The 26,814-nt window shown below is 34.9% G+C and overlaps 2 protein-coding genes across 5 annotated transcripts; both read right to left on the bottom strand.

Annotated features, from left to right (window-relative positions):
* Positions 1 to 8,947: 8,947 nt before the first annotated feature.
* Positions 8,948 to 22,541, bottom strand: taf-3 (PHD-type domain-containing protein; the record flags this gene model as incomplete). 4 transcript variants are annotated; one of them, NM_001347279.5, is made up of 9 exons in its annotated part: positions 8,948 to 9,542; positions 10,430 to 10,921; positions 12,497 to 12,690; positions 13,877 to 14,160; positions 19,068 to 19,503; positions 19,873 to 20,184; positions 20,826 to 21,479; positions 22,169 to 22,284; positions 22,340 to 22,541. In NM_001347279.5, 9 exons carry the CDS (start codon positions 22,524 to 22,526, stop codon positions 9,389 to 9,391), a joined length of 2,829 nt encoding a protein of 942 aa, NP_001334235.1. The 4 variants fall into 4 exon arrangements, with proteins under 4 accessions (NP_001334235.1, NP_001257272.1, NP_001257273.1 ...); NM_001270343.5 differs by having other exon boundaries at positions 8,949 to 9,542; positions 19,068 to 19,698; NM_001270344.3 differs by lacking the exons at positions 19,068 to 19,503; positions 19,873 to 20,184; positions 20,826 to 21,479; positions 22,169 to 22,284; positions 22,340 to 22,541 and having other exon boundaries at positions 9,389 to 9,542; positions 13,877 to 14,083.
* Positions 22,542 to 24,825: 2,284 nt separating this feature from the next.
* On the bottom strand, positions 24,826 to 26,348 carry C11G6.2 (ATP-dependent DNA helicase). The gene is made up of 2 exons (NM_078255.2): positions 25,700 to 26,348; positions 24,826 to 25,428 (listed from the first exon to the last, which is right to left on the bottom strand). Exons 1-2 carry the CDS (start codon positions 25,757 to 25,759, stop codon positions 24,979 to 24,981), a joined length of 510 nt encoding a protein of 169 aa, NP_510656.1. The 5' UTR covers positions 25,760 to 26,348; the 3' UTR covers positions 24,826 to 24,978.
* Positions 26,349 to 26,814: the final 466 nt, after the last annotated feature.

The raw sequence follows: 26,814 nt of genomic DNA, 5'->3' as shown, positions 1-26,814 counted from the left end.
CTGAATTTTTCACATTTTTTAAAAATTAATGAAACAAGTGAAAAATGTTGAAGTAATGACAAAGGAAAGGTGAAAAAAATTAAACGAGGCAGAGAAAAACAGAAACAAAATAAATATGAAGTGAATTGATAGAGGGCATAGAGAAAAGAATAGGTGAGAGAAGTTTGAGAAGTGTGCGTGTGATGCAATAATCTGTGGCCAACGGTAAGTTTGGTTGTTCGGTAATTGTCAATGACCGAGGAAAAAAAACTGAGTTTGTTCCGAGACTTTTGTGAAAAGAAATTTGGCATCTTGTTTGCACTGGTGACATATATTGAGAGCCTCCTGTTCAAAGATTTTTGCCTTCAACTTTTCTAGATTTAACTTGATAACTTGATTTTTTTAGTGCAATTCTTATTAAGCAATCCCAAAAATATCAAAGTTCAGCAGTCTACCGGTCAAATCAATACATCATTGAGACAGTGGAGAGTAAATGGAAATAGATGGAATAGAGAAACAGACTAAAAGATGATAAGATGAGTGAAACACCAATGCAGGCTAGTTGGTCTGTTCGGCGAGGACAGCTTGATTGTTATTATGGAGTTTTTAGACTGATGAATAGGGTGAAGGATTAGGTGAAACACTGAAAAAGGATGGTTCTTTGAACTGCAAAAAAAATCGAAAAATTAATGTTAAAAAATGGATCAACATTTTAAGGCAAATATAAAGATCAATTATAGAAAAAATTGGAAAACTTTTTTTACTTTATTACTCTGAGTTATTTTAATCAATCTGCGAATAAAATTACTAAGTTTAAACGTAAAAAAGTCAGTATTAAATAAAATTAATTACGTTTGCATTTTGCAGAAAAGGAGCAAGGCTCTTTTTGATTTATACAAGACAATCAAAAATTTCTCAATTAACTTCTATATATCCAAATGAAATGTTTTCAAAACATATATAAAAAATATGTGCAGAATTGTCACGAAACCTATGATCCTATTGTTTTGATTACAAAAGAAATAAGACTCTAACAATCAGAAAACTCAATAGGAAAACATTGCAAATAAAGAAAAAACAATAAACACATCATTTGGCTTTTGATGTTTGTTTTATTGGAGTGTCACAATTGTACTTGTAATATTGTGGATATTTATTTAAAATTTTCATGATAACAAAGCGCTATGATAAATTGGAAAAAAGTGTCAAATACAATTTGTTGGGATTATCAGATGTACATAGTTTTATTTTAGCTTTGATGTTATCAATTTAATGTTCCAAAACTATTACCTATGTTGTGTTGAAAAACTGTATTTGGACGAAAATCCTAAAGTATCTCAAGAAGTCCTGATTAAATTTTCAGTATATTCTCTGAATTTTTAAATTTTTACTGTGATGTAAAATAAACGTAAATCTACCATTAAAAAGTTTTATCATAAAAAAAAATTAAACTTACAGTTAACTTTTGTTAATTATCAAGCCAGTAATGAAAACCCCACAAAAACTTTTCCATTAACATGAAAATTGGAAATCAATTTTGACAATAAATTGAAATTTCTGATAACTCAAAAAATGCAAAAATGATCATTCGCAGTTATTGGAAGAAATCACACCAAGTTTTCCGCGTAAAGAGCACACACTACTTAATTATTAAGTTTATAAAGTGCGCGCGGCTAACTTTTTTCGTGCTTGTAAAGCACAAATCACACGGAAATTTACATATTGGTGCAGCGGGTTGTCATAAAAATTAAAACCAACAGGAAACATAACTTTTTTGGTAGGTTTTAAAACAATCCGAATCTAGGCAAAACCTTGATTTATGTATTAGATTTCAGTTTTTTTTTTTCATTCTTCTTTGTAGCAAAAACATGGAAAATATGAAATTTACAGTTACGAATAGCTCAATTTTAAAACGGTAAAGAAAAAATTGCTCACTGAAACTTTAAGAAGTCCTACAATAGAATCTTTGCAGAAAACATGTTTTATTTAGTTTTCATCGTATGACCTTCTTGGTTATTGATGTACCAAACAAGCAACCTAACCAAAAAATTTGAAAAATAAAAATAGACCGCACAAACGCTAAATGTAACTTTGTAGCATAGTGGTAGACATTGGAACGAAGAATAAGAAAAATAACAGCGGCAAAAAAAAGAAAGAGTCACGTGGTGGGAAAGTCTTCTACACGTACCTATTGTTACTTTCCTCCCGTTTGCCTCCCCTTTTTCGTTCTCTAAACATTCCACAAGACAGAGAGTTTGTATCGAACAAGAAGTGCAGAACATCAAAATGTGAAAACTGGATGTGCTCACACGGGTGGGCTACAGCGCAAACATAACTCTGCGCGCGTTTTCTCTCGCTGCCTTGTTCTTACCTCCTTTATATACATTGGCCGATTTGGAATCTGTTTTACATTAACAAATAGACAGTAGATGGGGAGAAATAAAAATAGTGTTTGCCCGTGAAGTTGTCTCTTTTTTTTAAATTTGTTTTTGCCTGTCTGGAACTTTCCCCAGGTCAAAGAACAAGAGAGAAACTTCAATAATAAAATCAAACTTCTATATTTTCTAGTTATAGGGAGAGCGACTCTTGGTTTTTTTTTCAACTGAAAGAAATCAATTTCGCCGTACCTCAACATGCCTCAACCATTAAAAAGTACCGTGGTTTTTGTTTTCAATTTCAGGCTTAGAAACAAATTTTTTCCAAAGCTAAAAACGCAACCTAATCTTAAGTTTTTATTTTAATCATAATTTCTAATATATATATAAATGGGAAATTCGATTTTGGGAAAGAGTATACAGTATTTGAATTTACTATGTTTTCTAGAATTTCTAAGACAAATTTGATCAGTGATTTGCCGTTCAATAATTTTAAAATTTTGGATAAATGTTATTTATATGTATCAAAACCCTATTGTGAACAAACTTTGAGTGACGTTTTGATGTTTAAAGAAATATAAGAAAAATACCAAAAACTCAAAAATTTCCGAGCTTCCCATGCCCTGCACAATTTCCAAGCATTCAGCAAAACTGAACTATGATTGAGAAAGCTCAAAATAAATGTCTTAATGCAGTTAAAAATTAAGAACCGATTATCTACTCAACTTCTATTCAACTTGGCGTCTTATAAGATGACTAGAAATGGCTAGAAAGTGGTCAAAATATGTTTGAGTTGATCAAGTTATTTAACAAAACTGATTTTTTTGTGCCTTCGTAGGGTTCAATAAATATGGAAATTTGTAAAACAATATTGTCGGGATTCAACTTTCGGAAGCTGTGAGTGGGAGAAGAACCAAAAACCAACGTGAACTTGATCTTGATAACAAACGATAAATAGATATCAAAGGATCAAAAACTAGTTTTTTTTAAGCGACACTTGAAATGCGAGAATGACGGTGCTGCAAAAAAGTAACAATGAAAAATGATTTTTCGCAAAAATCATTGAAACAACTATTACACTCCGAGCATGTGCGAGGTAGGGAGATCACTTTTTAGCGAGAACTTTTGTGATAAGATAATAAAAATTATGGAAACTAAAATCTAAGGCATTGGTGTCTATGAAAGATCTTTTGTCTAAGACAAAATCAAGATATGATCTATCACATTCCTGCAAAATCTCGATCTCATGATTCCTTAAAAGAAGGTGTTGAATATCAGGTGATGTTTCAGAAAGCGTTAATAAGTACTGAGTCTCTGTGCGGAGCCAAATTTGCCGGTAAAAATGATTGAATTTAACGAGAAAAATAGCGCAACATGTAGCATTTTTGAGGTAGAAATTTAAATTTAAATTCATATTGTCACAGCCGGTTTATAGTAAAAAATCGGGATTCCAAGCTTTTGGATTTCATAACAAAACACATTTTTTCAAATAGTAGATATTGGGATGGTTTTACAAATTTCCAAACTACCGTATTTCCTCTATTAGTATTACACCCCATTGTTCAACTTTGACATCTTATATCTCAGTTATCGTTTGTTTTATTCAAAAATTTTCAACTGGCAACATTTTTTTCAGTTCTTTTTCTATCATTTTGTAATTAATCCTATATCGATATCTTTGAAACGAATTGAGATATAACGTTTCAAAGTTAAGTAGTCGGGTGCAATACTAATAGAGGAAAAATGGTATTGGGTTTAAAAATGGGTGAAATGCATTTGAAAGTTTCAGATCATAATTTCCGATATTAAAATTTGAGTTGTTTTGCTATAATGTGTGTGATAGCCTAGTCCATACTAAAGTTCCGTAAAGTTTGCTGGGTTTTTTCCTGCAAACCTAACAAGGAAAGGAAGTCAATCTAGTTACGGACTTTAAATCGAGACGTATGTTATTTGAAAACTTATGTTTGGACTAGATCACCACAAAAATTTTAGCGGCGGAACTCAACTCTGAACCCCCGAAATCGCCATCTGAAAGTGCTCTAGTGCATTTTTTCGCTGAATTCTAGGTCAAGTAAATGGACTGAAAAGTGGTTATGAGCGATTAAAATTTGTGTTTGGGAGCTTTTAAGGTCTAACAAACAATGTGGAAGCTTTTTGGAAATTTTTTTTTTTTTGAAAAAATCTGAAATTTCGCCAAATTTTTGGTCAAAATTTTTCTTTTTGAAAAAAATTCCAAAACAATTTTTTTTTGTATCTGAGCATGCAAAAAGCTACATATTTTTTCAAATTGAGTTTTTTTTACAAAATTTCAGGTATTGCAATTTTTAAAAAATTTTTAAAAAATTATTAACGCTGGAAGAATAGAACCCGAGACCTTTATTCCATTTTTCCAAGCGTTTACCGTACGGCCATCAACCGCTGATTTTTATTGTTTTCAACGTGTGAAACCATTTTATAAAGATTGAAGATCATTTTTTGTATAACTATAACTAGGAATAAGTACGAAATAGTATTGAAAACTATGAGGGCGCAGAGAAAAATTTTCAGATGGCGATTTCGGGGGTTCAGAGTTGAGTTACGCCGCTGAAATTTTGGTGTTGATCTAGGCTAAACATAAGCTTTCAAATGACATGCGTCTCGATTTAAAGTCCGGGACTAGATTGACTTCCTTTCCTTGTAAGAACAATTGTTCATCTCATAAATTCAAAATATAATGTCAGGTTTTATGAGAAAATTGTTGGTCAACATCAATAAAGCCACACCCAAATACACTGTCAAGTGGAGAAAAGATCAAACTACTAAGTTGATTGCTTTATGAGTTTCTTCGATACCTTTTTGGGAGTAAAAAAAGGAAAAAATTACGTACACTGTCTACAACGCAATAGACCTCTGATCTTGTAAAAAATGTTTTTTTTAACTTAAAAGAGTCTACCAGTAAAAATTCAAAAATCACGCGAGCACCAATGTCTAAAAGTGCGACTTTACTTTATGTTTCCGGGTTTTCAAAATAAATAAAAAACTTCGTGGTTTTTTAATTTGTTTTCAATAACAATTTTGAAATGAACGAAAAGGAAAATGGACAATTAAATGTTTAAAATTAGTTAATGGACCTATGAAATAATCCAAATATGAATAACAGTTGCCAAATTCGAGCAATTGGATGAAGGATTTTGATAAAGAATTTTAATTTTAAAATTTACACAACGAAAATTTCAGAATTTTTAAAGGTTAAAAAACTTTGTGAAAACGCATTTTTAAAAGCGCATAACTAAATATCCAGACTACTTAATTCCTAAACAAACATTGAAAGCAAAAAAAAAGTGTACAGCGGGTAGTTGCACTCAATATGTTTCACAGAAACAGAGAACAATCATCGACGATAAGAGAGGCATCTGTGTATGGCGGTCGAAGGATGACACACTCTCTTTCTCTCATTCTCTCACTCTCGTCATATTGCTGACAAATCGAGATTGTAGAGTGCGTTGGTTAAGAAGGAATGGTTATCTGTTTTCCGCGGAACCTGAATTCGATTATTGTCCGTGTTTTTATGATGGGGATGATGATAAGGCTGATGTATTTTTACATGTTTCTGGTGTAAGAAACAGTTTATTGACTTTTAATAATAATTACTGTGGCTCTACTACAGTGCGCCCAACTGCTATGGGACCCCCCTCGATTTGAGCGGTTTAGGGTATTTACAAACGTTTTCATGGAAAACTAATATCGGAATCGGATTCAGCATATTAAAAAACCTCTGTACCTACAATTTTATCCTGATATCTCAAAAATTGGGAGCAAAAGAGCAAAAAGTTGAAAAATCGACCGCCCAACTGCTATGGGACTCCCTGAGATTTTCGATAATTTCGCCGAAAATTCTCATTTCTTCGAAAAACATCAAATTTTTCAGGTTCAAAATTTTATTTAGTAGAGTATTTTGGTAGTGTACTTTTTGTTTTTCATATTGTGGAAATAACTGGAAACATGGAAAAGCCCGATTTTTAACATTTTATGACCTTTAAGCCCGACATAAAGCTACTGATTGGGATATTTGCTCCAAACTATTCAATCTGGTAAAGTACACACCTTGGAACATTCTGGTGCATTTTCAGAAAATTTAAACAGTTTTGAGTCATTTTAGAGCCACATTTGTACACAGCTTTTACCACTTGTTTTGGTGCCACTTGACGTTTAAGCCCATATCTGAGCAGCCGATAAAGCTTTCCTGATGAAACTTTACAGACATACATTTGAAAATATACTGATCATGCATCACAAACAATAGCTTCATCACATTTCAAACAAGTTTTGTCAGTTTAGGTAAGTTTAGTTAAGTTTTGCTCAAATTACTAAATTCTCTAAATTTTGTAATTTTTTGATTTAAGTCTTTTTTTCTATATAAGTGTTAATGTTTGATTGAGAAAAATCAAATTCTAATGTTTAAAATTGGAAAAATCTTTTTTTTTTTAAATTTTGAAAAATTGTCGAAAAAATATTTCATCAATTGAATATGTAACTTGAACTAAACTGACCAAACTTGTTTGAAATGTGATGAAGCTATTGTTTGTGATGCATGATCAGTAGATTTTTAAATGTATGCCTGTAAAGTTTCATCAGGAAAGCTTTATCGGCTGCTCAGATATGGGCTTAAAAGTCGAGTGGCACCAAAACAAGTGGTAAAAGCTGTGTACAAATGTGGCTCTAAAATGACTCAAAACTGTTTAAATTTTCTGGAAATGCACCAGAATGTTCCAAGGTGTGTACTTTACCATATTTAATAGTTTTGAGCAAATATCCCAATCAGTAGCTTCATGTCGGGCTTAAAGGTCATAAAATGTTAAAAATTGGGCTTTTGCATGTTTCCAGTTATTTCCACAATATGAAAAACAAAAAGTACACTACCAAAATACTCTACAAAGTAAAATTTTGAACCTGAAAAATTTGATGTTTTTCGAAAAAATGAGAATTTTCGGTGAAATTATCGAAAATCTCTGGGGGGTCCCATAGCAGTTGGGCGGTCGATTTTTCAATTTTTTTCTCTTTTGATCCCAATTTTTGAGATATCAGGATAAAATTGTAGGTACAGAGGTTTTTTGGTATGCTGAATCCGATTCCGATATTAGTTTTCCATGAAAACGTTTGTAAATACCCTAAACCGCTCAAATCGAGGGGGGTCCCATAGCAGTTGGGCGCACTGTAGTAGGGGGATTAGGAAAATTTAAAATTCTCAAAATTTCAAAAAAGTTTAAGTTTAGAATTGAGACACTAATTTTTTCCAATTAATAGAGTTATGATAATTTTAAATCGATGTGCATTGACCCATAGTAGTCATGTGATGTGATATTGACTAATAAGATTTAAAAATGAAAATTTTGAACGCAACCGATTTTCTAAAAAAACCCATACATTTTAGTACTGCAGTAAGTATTCAAAAATTCATAAATTGCAAAAACATAATTCAAAAACTGTACTAAAGATTGTAAAAAATCCCTTTTGAAAATACTATGCTTTATAAACTTTATTGGTTACAATAATAACGTTCAAAAATACTCTTAAACTGAAAAAGTAAGAAAAGTGAAAATGTCCTACGTGAAAATGCAAAAAAAAATGTTGAAAAAGTTATGTATTCACTATAATTCAAAATTCCGAATTTTTACTCATTTTGAGGTAGGTTTTCTCACATTTAATGAAAGTTATGGTTCATTGAAAAATTACTTAAAAAACAATCCAGCTCAAGAATAAGTATGTAGTTCAAAGTATATTTCTAAACATATGTATCTAATTTTACTGTAGGTTTATGACAAAAAAATTGATGGTTTCAGCATTCAACTTTCGGTGATAAGCACCTTTATGTGGTACTGGATTTTATTTTAAAAACTATTAAAATAAAATCGAACACATTGTTCAAAATCTCACGTGGACCATATTGAGAGTTGATAATAACATCACTGATAAATACAATAAAACGATCACTGATAATTTTGCTCTGGGGTGGTTTATGACTTGTGATCATAGAACATACGTGCAATGTCATCATTTTGCCCAGTTCTGTTAAAACATTATTTGAAGTGTTGGGATCAAAATTTACCATTTATTGCAGTTATATTTCTGAAAAGTTGACAGATGACACTTTAAAATATCATTGTTGAATAGCGTTATATCAATTTACTATATATAAAGCGCGTGTCGTTCCGTCACTATGTAGTTTGATCTCTGATCAGAGCCACGAAATTTTGGGAAACCATATGCTAAATGCGCAGCAGACATCGATCGAGGTCCGCGATAGACACCGTATATCTAATGTGTTTTCTCAAAAAAGTCGGGGGCCGCACCTACGGCGTTATTATATGCAATGTACACATTTTTCATGATCTGAAAAAAATGTTCTAATTTGAAATTCGCAAAGAATAGGCCATTCATTTTAGAATTGTGACTGACAATATTGGGTAACATATTTGCCAAAAGTACTCAAAAATTGCCTCACGAGAACTGTTTTAAACCTATTTTAGCTTTTTTCAGACCAATTTCCAGCAGATTTTTTGCAGACTTCATATTGTTGGTTTACTGACAAAAACGCGAAAACGCAAAAAGGTGAATAAAACATTATGCAACTTCATTAAAACAATTGGTTGGGAATGTATCACTGATTTGTTTAAGGACTTCATGTCGATTCATTTATATTCTAGAGGTAAGTTTGATGGGGATGGTGGATGGAAATTGCGGTTGTTGAAAGACTTGACAATTGAGGCTAGAGTATATTTAAGAGGAGAAAGTTGGGAGTGATGGGCAATTTTCATTCAAATGATGATAACAAAATATTTGTATTATTTTAAATAATAAAACTAGTCGAGAACTTATGATCTCTGATTATGGCGGTTTTAAGTTAATTGATTGGTAAAAAAGTTTGATGATCAATGTTCGGACAAAATTGACCATTCGAATCACAAAGTAATTGAAAGTTAAGATAAGACTAGAGTTTGATTGATGGAATGTAATTAAAAATAATTTTTTTTTTGAAAAAGAATCTAGAAGATGTTCTAATGACTCTTCTTTTTCTTTTTCGCAGACGGGTCACGATCATGTGGTCCGGTTGCAGAGCGTTTTCCGTGCTTTTTGCTCTTGTTTCCCTTGGTACAACGGGTGCAGAACCACTTCGAGTCTGTTGGTTCGGCAGTGAGTCCAACGCAGTGCCTGAAAACAAGAAATTTCTGGGAAAAGTTTGAAAAAAGGTTGCGTTTTAAATGTCGATACAATTCAGTTTTTCAATGGACATTTTGTGGTACAACTACTTTCCATGTACCATCAGAACATTTCCCAATATCCCGACGTATTGCGATTTTTGTTTTTTTAAATGCATATTTTAGCTGGGTGGTTTCGAGCTAAATGGTTCTTTTAGATAAAATATATTTTTATAATCTATATACACAAAAATTGTCCGGCGGGCAGTTCACTGAACCACGTGGTGTCAGTCTGTCTCATTGCGGTTTGATCTACAAAAAATGCGGGAGTTTTTCCCCCAGGGATGTGTGACGTCAGCACACTCTTCACCATGCGAAATCAGTTGAAAAGTTTGCGTATTTTCTCCCGCTTTTTTCGAAGATCAAATCAAAAGGGGACACCACGTTCGGAATGAGAGCACGTTTCAAACAGTTTTCTTAGTAATTGAACACCTATTTCAAAGAAATTTGTGTTTCATTTAGCATAAAGTTGCTAGAATTCAATTGAATTCAATTCAGAAAATTTTTCAAAATTAATATTCATAAAAATAAAAAGTCGAATTTCTATTGACAGTAATCGGTTTCGTAGTTGGGGTAAAACCAAAAGATTCAAAAGATCAACCTCTTTATTTACTTGTTGCCTCCAATGAGACACTTTTTTAAGGGCTCCGAGTGTGTATAACAAGAGCAATCGCAAACAAGTATGAGGTTCGAGCAGAGATTGGCTCTTACCAGACTGACATAATTTTAAAAGTTACGGGGAGCAAAGTATTTATGAAAACTGAGGCTTTGAAAAATACGGTTTGTACTTTTAATATTTTGAATTTTCAATTATCATAAAAAAGGTTCCTAGACACTCACCAATGAAACCAATCCTGACACTGATCGCATCCAATCATGTTGGCTCCAACTGTGTAGGCAACCGAGCACACCGGACAAATCCAAATCTCCTCGCTGCTCTCCGAGCCATTGGAATCGTCATCTTCCTGTGAGAGAAGTGGACGGATGATCACCGGAGTGGATGCTTCCTCCTTCTTCCGACGAGCTTCTTCCTCTCGTTTCTTCTCCTTTTCACGCTCCTTCTCCCGTTCCTTTTCACGTTCCTTTTGCTTCTCGCGCTCTTTCTCACGCTCTTTTTCACGCTCCTTTTCCCGCTCTTTTTCACGTTCCTTCTCACGCGATTTCTCCTTTTCACGTTCCAATTCACGTTCCTTTTCCTTGCGTTCACTTCGCTCCTTCTCTTTTAGCAGCTCCTTCTGCTTTTTCTTCTCCTCACGGCGCTTCTCCTTTTCTTTACGCCGCTCCTCCTCTTCTTCGGCAACTCGTTTGGCGTCCATTTCAGCTTTCTCTTCACTGAAAATTTAAAAGAAAATTAGAAAATATTCATAGGCAATTACATATAAATCATATGGTTTTATCTAGAAGATATTCCAAAAAAGAAATACATATGAAATTGATCGACAAGCTCCAATTGAGAATTTCACAAAAAGTGAGCCAAAACAAATTTCGATATAAATTGCTAGTCTTGGCTGCAAACTTTCAAAAAGTGCATGCGGTGTACAATTGGAAAATATCAAGCTAGCTGTTGTTTTAAACAATGAAAATTTGAGAGTTTATAAACAACAGTTGATAGTGGTTTTCGAATGAATATCAACAATGTGTTGCAATGCTAAAACTATAGATTTTAAAACCTTCACAGCAAGTCTGCTAGTTATTTTCTATATACTCTCTTACCAAATTATACAGATGAAGAGAGTTTTTAGGAAGACATTTTTGCATTGTATATTATTCTGATTCAAGAAACCTGTTCAATTAATTCCAGTAGATTTTCTTTCAAACATAGTTACAACAGAAATAGCTAAGTATAAAAATAGGCTGAATCTACAGATAAGGCGAGCTTGTAAATAAAGATAAAACTTTTAAGCCAATTCTGTAAAAATTCCTAAAAGCATTGACATTATTTAAAAAACGATGGTTTCAGTTTATTCTAGGTTTTGTAAAATCACAATTTTTTTTGGAGTTTTTTGCAAACTTTGAAAATACGCCAAATTTTTTAAAAATAAGGATAAATATTCATCTTTCCGTTAACAGTGACTAGCCACATATTTCTAGATAATTTTGATTATGTTTCAAGCTTTAGCAAAAAAATCAAATTGAGTTCCGTAGCCTAGACTTTCAACTTTCCCAGATAATTTTCGCTTTTTCAAAGTTGAAAACAAATCGATTCCTATATTTATTAGTCACTTAAAAAATGAAAAAAGAAATGCACTTCACAGTGAGTTCTTGATCTAGATGCACATTTTATGAGTTGAGAAATTTTTTAGGCAATTTTTCAGTAGGGCCCTCAAACTTGGGTAGAAATACAGAGTACACTACCGGGGGTGAGCGGCAAACAATTTTTTCCGGTAAATCGGGAAATCGGCAAATTGCCGGAATTGAAAATTTCAGGCAAATCAGCAAACCGGCAAATCGCCAATTTGCCGAATTTGCCCGAAAAACTGCAATTTGCCGAAAATTTTCCGCAACTTGTGGTTTCGCATATATTTTTTTGAACATTTCAGAATTTCCATTTCAAATGGCAAAATTAAACGCATCCTATAAATGTTCCTAAATCTCTTTTGAAAAGCAAGGAAATTCTATGAAAATATCTAAGGAAAACGGGAAAAAATTCCATCTTATAAAAAATTCCTCTAAACATTTCCGGCAAAACTGAAATCGGTAATTTTTCAAAAATTAAAATTTTCGGCAAATCGGCAAACCGGCAATTTGCCGACGGGCAATTACCGCCCATACCTGGTACACTAGAACCCTTTAACAAAACACACATCTCTTCAGAATGAAACATTTTGTGTGAAACACAAATCCAAACGAAACACATACATACACAGACACTCCATACCCCCATTCACACACACACATATAACTAACATTTCACGCCGAGCCGCGTCCTCCCTCTCCTTTTCCTTCTGTTGCCGCTCGCGCTCTTTTCGCTCGTCTCGTTCTCGCTCCTTCTCACGATCTCGATGCTCCCTGTCCTTCTTGTGTTTCTTGTGCTCCTTGTCCTTACGCTCCTTCTTGTGATGATGATGATGATGCTTCGATGACGACGAGGAGGACGGCGTCTGAAAATAGATAATGTGTACGAAGTGGGGCCAGGGCAATCAAGGTGGTTTATTGGAATTGGACCATGTGAAAAATCAAGAAAGAAAAAGACAAATATAGCCCACAATATGATAATAAGCTACACTCAAAATAATAAAACTGCGTGGCGTGTACGCCCAAACAGGCCCGTTTTTTTCTTGTCAAATTACGGGGAAAAGCGAAAATCGGGACCCCAAACTAATATCAGGCCGCCGACATTTCACGGGTTACGCGCGCCGCTGTTTTTAACTCGCACAGCTCGCCACGCCCGCTGTGAGTTAAACATAGCGGCGCGCGGAACCCGTGAGATGTCGGCGGCCCGATATAGGTTGGAGTCCAGATTTTTGCCTTGTCGCCGTGATAAAAAGACGAGGCCTATTTGGGAGTACACGCAAAGCAGTTTTATTATTATGAGTGTATTATTTCTCGTCAGTTTTTTAGCTAGGCATTTAATATTTGGATTACTGCATCTCCTCTATTAGTCTTGCACCCCCACGAGCCAATCAAAAACTTTCTTGTGTCTACAAATAGTCTTGCACTGACAATTTGTCGGATCAGCAATACTTTGCTGAAAAGTCAGCAAATTTACATTTTTTTGGATAAATTAAACTAAGCGTTCAAATATTTTATTGAAATTTTGAAAAACTATGTACTTTTTATTGTTCAAACGGTAAGTTAAATTTCCTACAACAATTGGTAAGTTTTCCATTGTTATAGTGCATTTAAAAAAAAGTCTAGCAGTCTCTATTAATTATGCACCGCTACGGAGAAATTGAAAATTAGTCTGTCTCGCATGCAAGAATAACGAGGGAAATGCGGTATAAATTAAACCTAGTGCATCCTATACCTATTCGCTTTATGACTAATCAGCATGAAATCTTAAAAGTTTCAGCTCTTGACTAAGCGCGTAAAACTTTTCTAGAACCTTCCTAAAGTTTAGGGTTTCAAAACGTTTTGATTATTTCCGTGAAAAACGACTAATGCACGACGATTTCAAATGTCGAAAATCTCTTTTTTCAAAAATTAAATGAAAATATAAATATCACACACTACGGGCAGGTCAAAAAATCTTTAAAACAGCCGTGTAACTTCTAAAAAACCTGCTCGGATTTTTGTTCAAAACACCTAGTTTTTTTTTACTGCGACTTTAAAGTGTTCCACACCTACCTCAAGCGAAGATCCCGGTCTCGAGCTTTCTGGAGTCATCGATGATGGCTCCTCTTTCTTCACATCCTGGTCTCCCAAATTGAACAGATTCTTGAATCGGAACTTGAGCGGTGGCGGATTGGCAGGTGGTGGTGGTGGTTCGTTGTGATAGTTGCTTTTGGACGACGCAGGTCGGCTTCCCGAGCTTGTCGTCGTATCCGGACGCATTGGCTCTGGCTCTTCCGCTTTTGGTGTCTGTAGATTCGGGTTGAACTTGATCTTGAGTTTGAGTACAGGAGTTGAATCTGAAAAATTGACATTTTTTGGGTGAAACAAATAGGTGAATAAAGTTTAGAGTCGTTGATAAAAGTCACATTGACAAAAGAATTCTAGTTTGAACAGGAACATAATTATTCTATAAAAATTTTAAGACAGCAAAATTAATTGTGTTGTTCAAATATATAATTGCTGAAAAACATTAAATATAATCTAGATGTTCAAAAACTGGCCTACTGTAAAACCGGAAAAATCGATGAAAAATGTTTGATATGCCCCGGGATTTTTGTGCTTTTCTCGCTAACCTTTTTCACTAGCTGAGAAAAATATAAAAAATTACACAGTTAAATTTTACATGATCAAGCTAAAATTAAGACATGTGCCAACAACTAAACTATACACCATAAAAATCAAAAATTCGCTGCTACGGAGCCGAAACGTTTTAGTAAAAAACATTTCATATGCTCTGGAATTACAGCGTTTTTTGTTACATTTTTTCGTCAAGTGGATAGCTGAGATGGTTTTTTTGAAATAGCTTTCTAACATCAAAAACACTTTTTTAAAATGTATCAAAAAAACCAGCAATATACCAATATATTGAAAATTCGTTTCCAAATTCCTGGGTTAAATTGAGAAGAAACTTCTAAACTTCAAAAATTAAAAGAAGCTTCGAACTTCGTATTTGCAAAAGTGGTCCGGCAGTTTTGGAAACGTTTTTGCCCGTTTATGCTAACAAAAAAAACCAAGTTCCGCGTCCCAAATTTTAGAGCAACATTTTTTTTAGGTAAGACAATAGATAGAACTGCAATTAGATATCACTCAAAAACTGTTCACATCATTTTTCCAGTGAGCAATGAGAAAATATGTATATGTGAAAACGACATTTAACATTTCCCTTCTTCTTCCTCATTTGTCCCACCACTCCGTCCTCCTTTTCCTCCCACACTCTCCACAATTCCAATTTCAATTCCAATTCCCATTCATAAGAAATGCGAGAAGACGGGAGCGAAAATTGGCAAAAACCTAAATGACAATCGAAACGTCAAATGAATCCGAATAAGGAAAGGTTGGACCAAATCGTGTCCTTTTTTTGACAAATCGAACGCAATTTGTTTGAGAAAAATTGGCGCACATCCCCAATATTGAGAATACTTCATTTTTTGGGCAATTGCTGTTATCCAGACACAAAGTACACCAAAAAAAAACGAGGTTTAGCTCTCGGCAACCAAGAGAAAGAAAAAGAGACATTCTAGGTCGATTGAGCAAGCAAGCAAGCAAAAGCCCAACACAAAAAAAAAACACATACGAGCGCAAGGACCCCCAATGCCACCACAAGAAGGGCATGGAATGTGGAACCAATGAATATCTCTAAATGTCTCTCGGCTCTCCAGCTGAATTTGATATTTTCCAAGGGAAAACAAGAGCAAGAAACGATGAGTAGAGAGAGAGAGAGAGAGAGAGAGAGAGAGAAAAAGAGAAAGTGAAAAAAGTTTGTGTTCGATGTCTCTTTTTTGCAAACGAAGAAGATGAAACAAAATTTGGGAAGAAAGTAGGGAGAACGACGTTTCCACGTGACTGGCAACTAAAAATCAAGAAACGATCTGGAAAAACGTTCTACACATTAGAAAAAATTTGCGAGAGTTCAAGGACTTCTTAAATATTATGACAAAATACAACTTTTCAACAAATTTTGGAAAATGTTTTATTTCAAGTCAACAGCGGTGCAAAACAGTTTTTTATATTTAAAATATTCTTATTCATACATTGTATGGGTTTGAAAATTCAACGAAATTTTTAAAAATTGTATTATGACATTTGGTCATTTTAGCATATTACTGTTAGGACGGTTTTTTTAGCTAACAAATTAAAAGCTGACCTGAAAAATTATCATTAAATTTTGAGAGGTTTTGAGTCATGTTAAACTTCGAAAAAAAAAGAAATTACCAAATCTGAAAAACTAACCATAACTTCTGACTACAAAAAATTTAAAGCAAAAAAGTTTAAAAATAATTAACTTTAAGGCGTCAATAAACGTTTATTAAAATGTTTTGCAACAGAAAATATTTACTCTTTCATTTTAAAATTAAATTGATTTTAACCTAGTTAATATGATTTTAAAAAGTTGGACAAACTTAGAAAAAAAATCAGGGAAAAATTAAATTCGACAAAACATTCTAGACTGGAACATTTAAAGATTTTCACAAAATTTAGAGCCAAATGGTATGTTGCTGCTAGTCCTATTAAGTTAGAAAATAAAATTTCGAAAAACTGGCAAAATGGCAGAAATTGATCAAAGTTTGATGATTTCCAAAATATTCTTCTATGATTACCGGTTGTTAGTCCCAAAATTCCAATGGAATTTTTGAGAAAGTTTGGTTAAAAGTTAGACAAAATTTTGATAATGTAATTTACGCTAGATGATTCAGGAATATGACAACATAAAGTTGCAGTGGTTCTCAGCCATTATACTTTTTAGAACAAAACTAAAACTTGGCAGAATGCCAACAATCTCTAACCATACTTGAAAAAAAATTAAAACTATCCCAAGAAAAACTAAATTAACAATAATAAGCATTAATGATTCATATATTGCATTTAAATTTAAAAAATTTCACCGGTGATTTTAAAAAATTTTCACAAAAGAATGGCTGCCAATTTGTTACTTGGAGAAATAAACTGAAGAAAAACTATTTGTTCATTTGATCTTTTCAAACTACATTCGAAAGGAACCAAACAATGTCAAGTGTTCACCTATTGCAGCGTCCACAAAATTTTCTCAAAATTGTCGTGAAAATCAATAAACTGCCCCTTTGTTTGTTAGTCACGAAAAAGTTTGAATAATAGCACAAACTTTGAAACTATAAGACTTTCTTTTCTTTTCGTAGCGATAATTAGCTTCGCTTTTGTTTCTTTTTTCCTTTTCCAGACGTTTTGCATTTTTGCATTTTTTGCATTTTTAATTTGAGGAGAGGGGCATTGAAGTCCAGAAGACTCTTTTGGCTATCTTATCAATTCAGAAAAAAAAACTTGCGAAAAGTAAAAGTGCATTAACAAACAGTCAAAAAACACTTTGTTCGCAAATCCAAATAGTAACAACCTCAATTATTAGTTAGTCTTATCGAGGACGGAAATTAAAGAAACCAAAAAAAAAGTATACAATTGATAACACATAGGCATGCGTTTTGTGTCAAAAAAAAACTATGCCCGTGCCCTGCAGGCTCGCCTTGAAAAGTTTACGTAATGGAAACCAAACATTGACTGATGTGAGAGATGGCAAAAAAGCAATATGTTCGGGTCATGTGTTGCTTTTTCTTTCGCAAAAGTGTTTCTTTTTCTGTTCCAATAATCTGAGGATGCTGCAGTTGACATGGTTGACCATTAAAAAAAATGACAGAATAACAACAACAACAAAAAATACTTTAAAAGGCGAATTTCAGCTCAAAATTAAAAGCTACTGCTAAACCGGAAACGTGATAAGAGACGAAAAAGTAAAGAGGCGATGAAGGGAAGAGCAGCGAAAATGTGAGGCGATGGATTATCCGACTCTGCACTTACGCACATCTAATCTTTCTCTATTCATAAAAACTCATAAAGTTATATGACAGTTGTGCCTACTCCCAGAGATTATATTTCTTCGGTAGGCATAACATAGAGGTTACAAGTGTGTTACAAGTAGGGCTGTGCAGCAGGTAGGTTTCCACGGCGACCGACAATTTCCGAGTTTCGCCACTCACTATACATAATCAGCAATTTCATAGTGGCAAAACTCGGAAATTGTCGGCCGCCGTGGAAAGCTACCCCAAACCGGACGCATGTGCGTCCGGTTCGGACGACCGGACGTCCGGTTGCACAGTCCTAGTTTCAAGTCAATATAAATTAGCATATATCACTACAGCTTGACCAGTTTTCCAACTACCAATTCAAAATGTGGTACAACTTAAAGATGAAGTGGCACCAGTTGAGAAAGTGTTATGGGTACCAAAATGACCGAATATCATGATAAAACTACAAAAACATTTTTAATTTTTTTAAAAATTTACTCTCAAAAAGTGACAATTACTCAGTTTTTGCCACTCAGAACTTTGGAAGTCGACCAAAAAAAATTGTTTCTACATTTTTATACTGTAATTTTATTCTCATTATTTGTATTAAAACATTGTGGGGGTCGGAACATGCAACATTGGATTTCCTCAAAAGCTCATATCTTTTCAAAATTTTGGCAGTTTACCAAAACTTTTACCGGAAATTATGAAAAATCTAAAAATTTTTGAAGTGTTTTATTATGATGATCAGTCGTTTTAGATCATCATAAGTGAATTTACAAATGTTAGACAAAATCCCCACTGCCGCTACTCCACCTTTAATAGTTGATAAAGTCAGTTGAAAAGTTACAACTAACAATTTACATATCTATAATGTATTTAGAATTCTTGAATTTTTAGAGACATTACAAAGCCTTATGAATAGATGTTTAAATACAAGGTCTAAAAAATTGCTTCTAAACCAATCTGTCAGTTCAAGATTTAAAAAAATCTTGCAAGCTTCTTGTTAGATGAGCTTTTAAAAATTCTAAAATCTGCGCATTTTTCTTCCTAATTGTACGGAATAACAAAAGAAATTAACAAAATGTTTTTTAAAATTGATGGAGCCGGTTGAAAAAACTGAAAAAAAAATTCCGTAAATCTTATCTTAATCTTTTCTAAAAATTTTAAGTAAGTTGAAATTACAGTAATTTTGAATCCGTGTACCAAAATGAGAAACTAATTTTCAAAATATAATATCTTTGCTTGAGTGTTTTCGTTAGAGTCATTGCCGTTTTTCATTGCCCCATTAACATATCGCTAGCATAAAAATGGCACATCAAAATACAATAAACAATCTTCAAACCGCACGCTGTCATTGTTTCAGACAAGAAATTCTCCTAACAACCACCAACCTGGAACATCCTCTTGCTTGACCGGTGTAGACGTCTTTTCCTTTTCGATCTTCACACAATTCTCAGCAGATTTCCGCTCTTCTCGCTCTTTGCGACGCTTCTCCTTTTTCAAACGCTTGTACTCTTTGTACTCCTCCGAACTCTTGTCCCGTTTCTCCTTCTTCGGCTTCTTCTCCTGATCCTCTCCAAATTCCAACGTAGTATCAGCGGCAACAGATGACGATGGTCCTTCGGGGAATTGATCTTCAGTTTTGATCTCCACCTCCAGTGCTGGCTCGGCCAACAGGAACGGAGCAGAGTCAATGTCAACTGTAGCTCCGACGACTGGAACACTTGTCGCCGGCTCCATGCTAGTCTGGGGAACGAGAATCGGCGCAATCGTCAATGACACCATTCCCGTCGCTGTTGCTGGTTGTTGTGCTGGTGGCAGCGTAGTCTGAATTGGTGCAACGACTGAGTTGGGTAGAACAATTTTACTCTTTGCCCGCAATAACTGATCCCGAATCTCTTCAGCTAATGTCTGCTTCTTGGGCTTCTTATCAGAAGTTTTTTCCTGCTTTTCCTTCTCTTCTTTAAACTCATCTAACTTTTTCTGCTGCTGTGCAATGATTTGCTCACTGAGACGCTTTCTCTGAAGCTTTCATGTTTGAGTATTTGTTTGTTGCTGTGAAGTGTTCAAAAACGTGCAAAATCGTCTTAAATTGTGTGCTGTGTTAGAGTGTTAGGAAGAGTGTTAGAGTGTTGAAAGGTGCATCATTAAAGTGTTTCTTAACTATATTTTTGTGCAAAAATTCAAATAACAAACCTTCTCCAAAGTGGCTTTCTTTGGTGGACGACCCTTCGGTTTTGGCACAGTAACAACACCTTCCGGCTTCGGCTTCTTCGGACGCCCTGGCAATCCCTTCACTTTTGTCGGTGTACCAATGCTCATTGAGCTTCCAGGTCTCGACGATGGAGCAGATCCTGGATTTGAGCCAGTGCCAGGGAGTTTCAAGTATGGCTTATTGGGTTTCACCAACTCGGACAATCGGAATGCTGGTCCAGAATCATCTTTGAATGGTGACTTGTGCTCGAAGGATTTTCCGTAGGCGTTGATAGTGTCCATGAAGATTTTGTTCTGAAAAAAGTTTGGTGAAATACAAAAATAAAACATTTTCGGTGAGCAGTTTTGATACATTTTTTAAATAAAATTTTGAAACTTGTCTGAAAACTTTATCGTGTCAAAATTTGTTTGAAAATCAGAACTTTGAAATTTCAATTTATACGTGAACTAACACTCATCAAAATTTGCTCCAGGAGCACGCGGCAAATCTATTTTTTAGGTCTAGTTCTAGTATATGTATAGTAGTGAAAGAAATAGTGAATCATTTTTTTTGTTGAAAACTTTGAAAAAATCTCAAATCTGTCTGAATATTCCCATTTACTAAAAACAATTTCACCAGCCGTTGGTGCAAATTTTTTCGGCGAACCAATGTTTCGAAATTTTCAAAAAAAAAACTTCACGACAATTACACACCTTTAAAGTTGGATTACTACACCAAAGTCGTCAGTTTTGTAGATTTTTCTAGAAAATTTGCAGCCCATCTTGATTTGCACATGAATGGAGGTAGATCATAATACATTTTTTGAGAAAAAAATCGTCAATATCATAGATATATTTTCTGTCTTTTTTCTGTTGGCAATTTTCACAAAGCTAGTTTCACCAAAATTTCAAATTTAGTCTCTAATAGAACATTTTCTCTAGAGAAAAAAACTCACCTTTAGGAATGCTTCGGCCATCTCACCCAAACTTGGCGAAGCCATTATACTAGCCGATGCAGATGACGATGCAGAAACAGAATCCGTCGAAAATGACGGTAATGGCTTGTTGACTACCGGCGGTGGGAGCGTCGGGGCAACCTTGCTCGCATTCTGAACCTGTAAGCGACGCTCGGCTTCCAGTCTCTTGTTCTCTTCGAAATCCTTAAAGAATCCGGTCTCAACAAAGTTCATATCTTCAAAGTTTGGAAGGGTCGAGCCAGGAAGCGCCGTGATTCCTTTTTTGAATCGTTCGTGATTCCGTTTCTTGGCGTACGCGGCTTCCTCCGCCTCACGACGCTCTTTCTCCTCGCGAGCTTGTTGAACTTCCGGATTCTCGTTGCGTCGGTAGGTGTTGATCCTTTTCAGCTTGTTGAACTCATCCTGTTCACGTTCTTCAGCACTTTTTACGACTTTACGTGTTCCCGTGTCATCGGGCGGCTTCTCCTTGTTTTCTTCTTCGATCCATTCTGGGTGAAGTGCTCGAAAGTGTGAAGGAATGTGCTCACGACGCTCCTCGAGCTCTTTTTCTGATGGTTTCGGGCCGTACATGGAACGGAAGAAATTGTCATCTGACTTTGCAATTTCCTGGTCAGGCACCGGGATAACTGGGAGCTGAAAATTGCATAAATTAGATAGTTTTTCTGGTGGCTTTTTGTTTGCTATGTGATCTTTATTTCTATAGATGATTCTAACTTTTCAAAAATTTTTAAGTTTAGTTAATTTTATTTAAGTACTGCGGGATATTTTAAGTTCAGTTTTTTGTGGTTTTCGTGGTTTTCTCATCCAAAAATTTTTGAAATAGTAAATAAATTGTTCACTTCAACTTTTGGAAACTTTTAGAACTGGAAGAGGACGTCCTAGCAAATTGGAGATTTTTTGGATTCACCAAAACTAGTGATTCCTCAAAAAGTACATTTTGCTCAATCACAAAATACACTTGGTGTCAGGCTGTCGCATTACGGCTTGATCTACAAAAAATGCGGGAGTTTGTTCTTAAAACAAGTGTCGTCAGCACACTCTCAATCATGCAAAATCAGTTGAGAAGTATGCGACTAAATTCCCGAAATTCTCTAGGTAGATCAAACCGAAATGGGGCACTCTGGCTGATTTTTGATTTTGAATAAAACTACTTTTGCTTCAGATTTCTTTTTCTTTTTGTTTGGTTTCGTTTTAATTTTCAATGCTTCAATTTTTTTCTAGCTTCTAATAACTTCCGGCGTCTGGCAGACCATAAAATAAGCTCTTTTCTTTAGATTTCTCTTCAAATTTCAAATTTCAGTTACAAATCATAATATCCTCACCGCATGAAGCATCTCTGATTTGACCTGTTTTGCATAATCCTTCAAATCTGGAAGGCTAACTTTTTGGTGCTTGAAAGCTGCAATCACATCATTTGTGACCGGTTTTGTGCGACCCGCTGGAAAATAATTGAAAATTGGCATAATATTTTGAGAGAAGAAAAAATTCCCCACCTAATTCCATAAATGCTCTCGTCGAATGTGCATACTCGTTTATCTTGCTTCTAAGTAAGGCTGCCAGTTTGCTGTTCGCCGATTGTGCGACAGACGTGAACCCGAAGTCCCGAAGGATGCTTTTGCAGGTGTCCTGCAATTTGTAGACGGCAAAATCGTGAGCCGATAGGCTCTGCGATTCTTCCATTTTGAATTCTGAAAAAAGAAACATTATTAGAAATAGTTCATGTGGTTTTGGCAAAAAAATTTAATAAAAAACAATTTTTCATGTATTAATAATAATGAATGAACCAAGCAAGACAAATCAATTTGACAACAAAAAAAATTAAACTTGCCCTGAGAAAACTGTGAAAAACAAAAATCTTAATAAAACAATCTTGCTATTTTTTAAATTCTAAATTTTACAACTTTAAATTAAATTACTATGAGCCAGTTTACGCGCCTCTGCTGCCCGGCAACAAAGACATCTGTCACAGTGGAGCGCGATTGTGACTGTCTCTAGCGATTTGCTGTGTTTACGACCTTCAAAAGAGAGAGTGAGTGTGTGAGAGACTGTTAGAGGCACGAGAGACGCAGAGTGCGAGTGAGTAAGAGGCAGGAAATAGCCCAATGCTTGTTTGTTTAAGAAGTACCTTTCGAAACAAGCAAAACTAGAGCATGTTGAATTTTTATTTTTTTCTACTAATCAAATTTGTGAAGCAAAAAATGCAAAAGAAGCAAAATGTTCAATTATGATTTCACGGGACACACAAAAATATACAGGAAAAAAAATTAATTAAACATAGAAAAAACTAAATAAATCTGAAGAAAATTAACAAGAAACGACTGATCTGCAGAGTTTGTATAGAAATTGAGAGCCAAGAAAACAACCAAAATTCAATAATTTGCGGGCCAAATTTGCGCCAAAATCACTCGAAACAAAAACAAACGGTACGGGTTTGAGAAGAATGAACAGGAAAATGGGAGACGCAGACGTGCAATTGACGAGACAGTGCACACCAACCGAGAGAGCGCAGAGAGACAGGAGGACGGTTGCAGGTGGCCTGTAAGGATGGTGAGGGAGGTAAGCAGGACAACATGTTATTATGGTATTCAACTGATAATGAGCTGGTTTTGCTCGGTTGCAAATCTTCACATAGGTTTGTTGGTAATATTATAATCGACTAATTAATTATTAAAATAAAAATGGTCATGTTTAACATTTTTCAAAAGAAAACTCCATGCTTTTCGGACCAAGTTGCCGGTTGCCGGAACTTTCAGCGTTCGGCAACTTCAGCAAATTCTGCTTGTCGAGCATGGCAATTGCCGAACTTTTTTCAGCAACTTCGGCAACCGCCGATATCAGTGTCAAACATTTTTTAGTTCAGAAAAAACAAGAGAGCCTGAAAAATGCTACAATTTTACTGTAAACAAAAAAAACGACCAAACTTTTTTTCAAAACGCTCAACAATATAATTTCAAAAAAAAAATAAATATATATATATGTTTGACCAACGTCAAAACTTTGAAACCTGGTTGCCGGTTGCCGAAAAGCTGCCGAAATTTACGGGGTTCGGCAACTTCGGCAAGTGCCCGATCACGTAGTCATTACAGGAGACCAAGAATTCAAAAAATCAATCTCTGGATTAGTCAATTTCGGTCCCGTTGACATACAATTTATCAAGTGTGAAGATCTAGATCTGCAACAGGGAAATTTTTGGAATGTTGATTCGGATGATGCTCGAGAGAGCCGACTGTGATTTGAAAGCTTCCAAATATTGGTTCCAATTTAGCCATTCGTCGCCAATAGAAAGAGTTACACACGGGAAGATGGACACCTTGTGATGAAAAAAATCTCAAAACTCATTGCCGAACCACTTGATCGAACGAATACCTATACCTATAAGAAAAAAAATGTACGCACCTGAAACATGTGGGTAACAAACTCCTACTTGAAATGAAAAAAAATATGCGGAATATGAGAAAAAAATTGTGGGTAAAAATTCATACACGCGTAAGAAGAACAGGAAAATATTTTGAAATCCACGGAAATGCCCCCTATGAAAAAACATGCACCCACATAAAAAAATGATGGACTTCTTAATGAAAAATGATGTACCCCCTTATGAAAATCAAGAAAAGTTTGCAAATTTTATGAAAAAACAGTGTTTTTTAGTGAAAAAACAATTGTGACACAATTGTTTTTGCGTAAAGTTAAATGTACAGAAAATGTAATTGTTTTGTGCACAAAGTGTACATGAACCATTTTTCAGATTGTCCTCCTAGGCTCGCTTCACTCGCCCGGGCTGGACTCTTCACCACCGCTCACCGCGGCGGGACAAAAATCTACATGTACATCTGATATATCGTATGGTTTGAAATTGAAAGGACTGGTGTCAAAAGAACCATTATAGGAATCACTAGTCCTAGGAATAGTCAAGTATATACAAGTCCTAGGAATAGTCGTCGTGGCATTTTACTTGTGAAAAGTTTATTTGCGGGGGCATCCAGACGGTTCCCTTCAATATAGAAACTACGAACTTGGGAAGAAATTAGGGGGTATTGGATCATTTTATGTTCAATTATTGCAGCTTCCAGCTCATTCGAGAGTCCATCAGTAAGATCAAATTCGTGAACGAGTGCGTAGACATCCGAAACGTTTAGTTTGAATTTTTGTCCTCCGTGGTTGTAGGCTTCGATGAGAAATTCGCTCTTGTTCCCAAGTTCAGCTGTCGAAGATCCCCCACGAGGATGATCGATAGCCCGCCGAAGAGCGCATCCGTCCTCTTCTGCGTTCTTTTGAGAACCATGTCCGTCGCATCCAGGTGCCAGCTCGCTAGGAGTGTGATTTCATCGATGATAATAAGTCGTGTCGTGGCGTAGATGAATGCCTGAGATTTCAAGCTTTCCAGATCTTCAGGTTTTTCGTTCGGTAGGCCAATTGTGCAATGCAGTGTGCGCCCTCCGATCGCTTTTGCTGCTTTCCCGGTAGATCCAGTCATCAAAACTACTCTTTTTCCTGCGCTTCTGTTCATTGAGTTTTCTATTAGCTTGATCAAAAATGTTTTCCCTGTCCTAGCTGCACCATTTATCATTAACAATACTTGTTTCTGAAAACGAATAACGAATTTTGGGAAAAAAAATATTAAAAATAATTTTAGAAATGAATGAAATTAGAAATTAATTTTGAAGAAATGGATTTTGGTGAATTAGGAAGATTATTTTTAAAAAAATAGAAAAATTAAGTTTCGATACATCAATTATAGAATTAAAAAAATGAATTTTGGACATTGAATGAATTCAGAAAATGAATAAAGGTAGAGTTTTAAAAATTAGAAAAAAAGGTAACTTTCGGTAAATAAAGTATAGAAGCGAACTTACATTTTTGGAATCATCACGGATGATTTTATTCAACAGATCCTGTTGCTCGTTGTTCGCCATCTCGTAGATTTTTTCGAAGAGAAAGAAAGATAATAATAGGCAGCCGATAGCTGATGCAATTAATATGCAGAATGCTGTTCTACAGAATATATCCAGCAATCCGGATGCTATCTCCAAGGTTATCAAACTTAGCATACTTTATTGTGCAATCCGTTTGAAGTTAGTCGGATGTAGGTGGAGCACGGCAGGGGGTCTTAAGGATGAAAAAACGCAACATGATTAATTCGACAACAACATGCCTTTATGTTAACAGGATGTAGGTGATGGGTCATGATCTTCTTAAGATAAAATCAGATACAAAAAGTTTTCAGAAAAGGTGCTTGAAAATGCGCTTTTTGCGGTTTCCAGATTCTCTGACGTCATTCATATTCGTATATTTTCGAAAATAGTAAGAATGTAATAATTTGAATCAATTGTGATTGAAAATGCGCTTTTTGTGGTTTCCAGATTCTCTAAAGTTTCAGACAAATTCCAATTTCCAGACAAGTTTCAGATTTTCGGACAAATTTCAGTACTATGACTTAATTTTTGGTTTTTGGTTTTAAGAAGAGAAAAAAATATAGAAAGATGAACAACACACAGTCGTCCTAAAAATTCAGTGATGACTATAACTCTCTTGGTTTTTTATATACTACTGTTATCTATCATCTAGAACACCGCCTACATTTCTTATAATTACAAAGTCATTATCACCTGCTAGGTATCATATTTCTAAAACAATGTTATTGCAAAAACAAGTATTTTCATTGCTTCGGCCAGTTAATTGCCTCTTTGCATCCTCGATGACGATCCCTGTAATTGTCACCTCATTAGGTATATGATCCATACAAAAATCGCACCTCTAGTTATCAATCAACAAATCTTCAATATCCAAGTTTTTTTTAATTGTCAAAATAGAGAAAATGAACACGAAAAAAGTTGTGAAGAAAATCCGAAAAACACTAGTAAGAAATGCCTGTATGAACCACACATAGTGGTGGTCCACACGAATCAAAAGGCTGGCCCGTTTCACTCGCCCCGATTACGCTGGTGGCGGCCGTTTGTTCCTTAACACT

The sequence above is a fragment of the Caenorhabditis elegans genome, chromosome X, assembly GCF_000002985.6.
Source record: "Caenorhabditis elegans chromosome X".
Lineage (NCBI taxonomy): Eukaryota > Metazoa > Nematoda > Chromadorea > Rhabditida > Rhabditidae > Caenorhabditis > Caenorhabditis elegans.
The sequence above is the reverse complement of the archived record's forward strand: the minus strand, read 5'-3'. Positions and strand labels throughout refer to the sequence as shown.

What these genes read in the sequence shown, in the direction of transcription:
- C11G6.2 (NM_078255.2), bottom strand. Translation starts at nt 25,759, where the DNA reads ATGGCGAACAACGAGCAACAGGATCTGTTGAATAAAATCATCCGTGAT. An exon ending in TCCGTGATGATTCCAAAAAT is followed by an intron (nt 25,429 to 25,699) that starts GTAAGTTCGCTT and finishes ATTCGTTTTCAG; the next exon opens with AAACAAGTATTGTTAATGAT.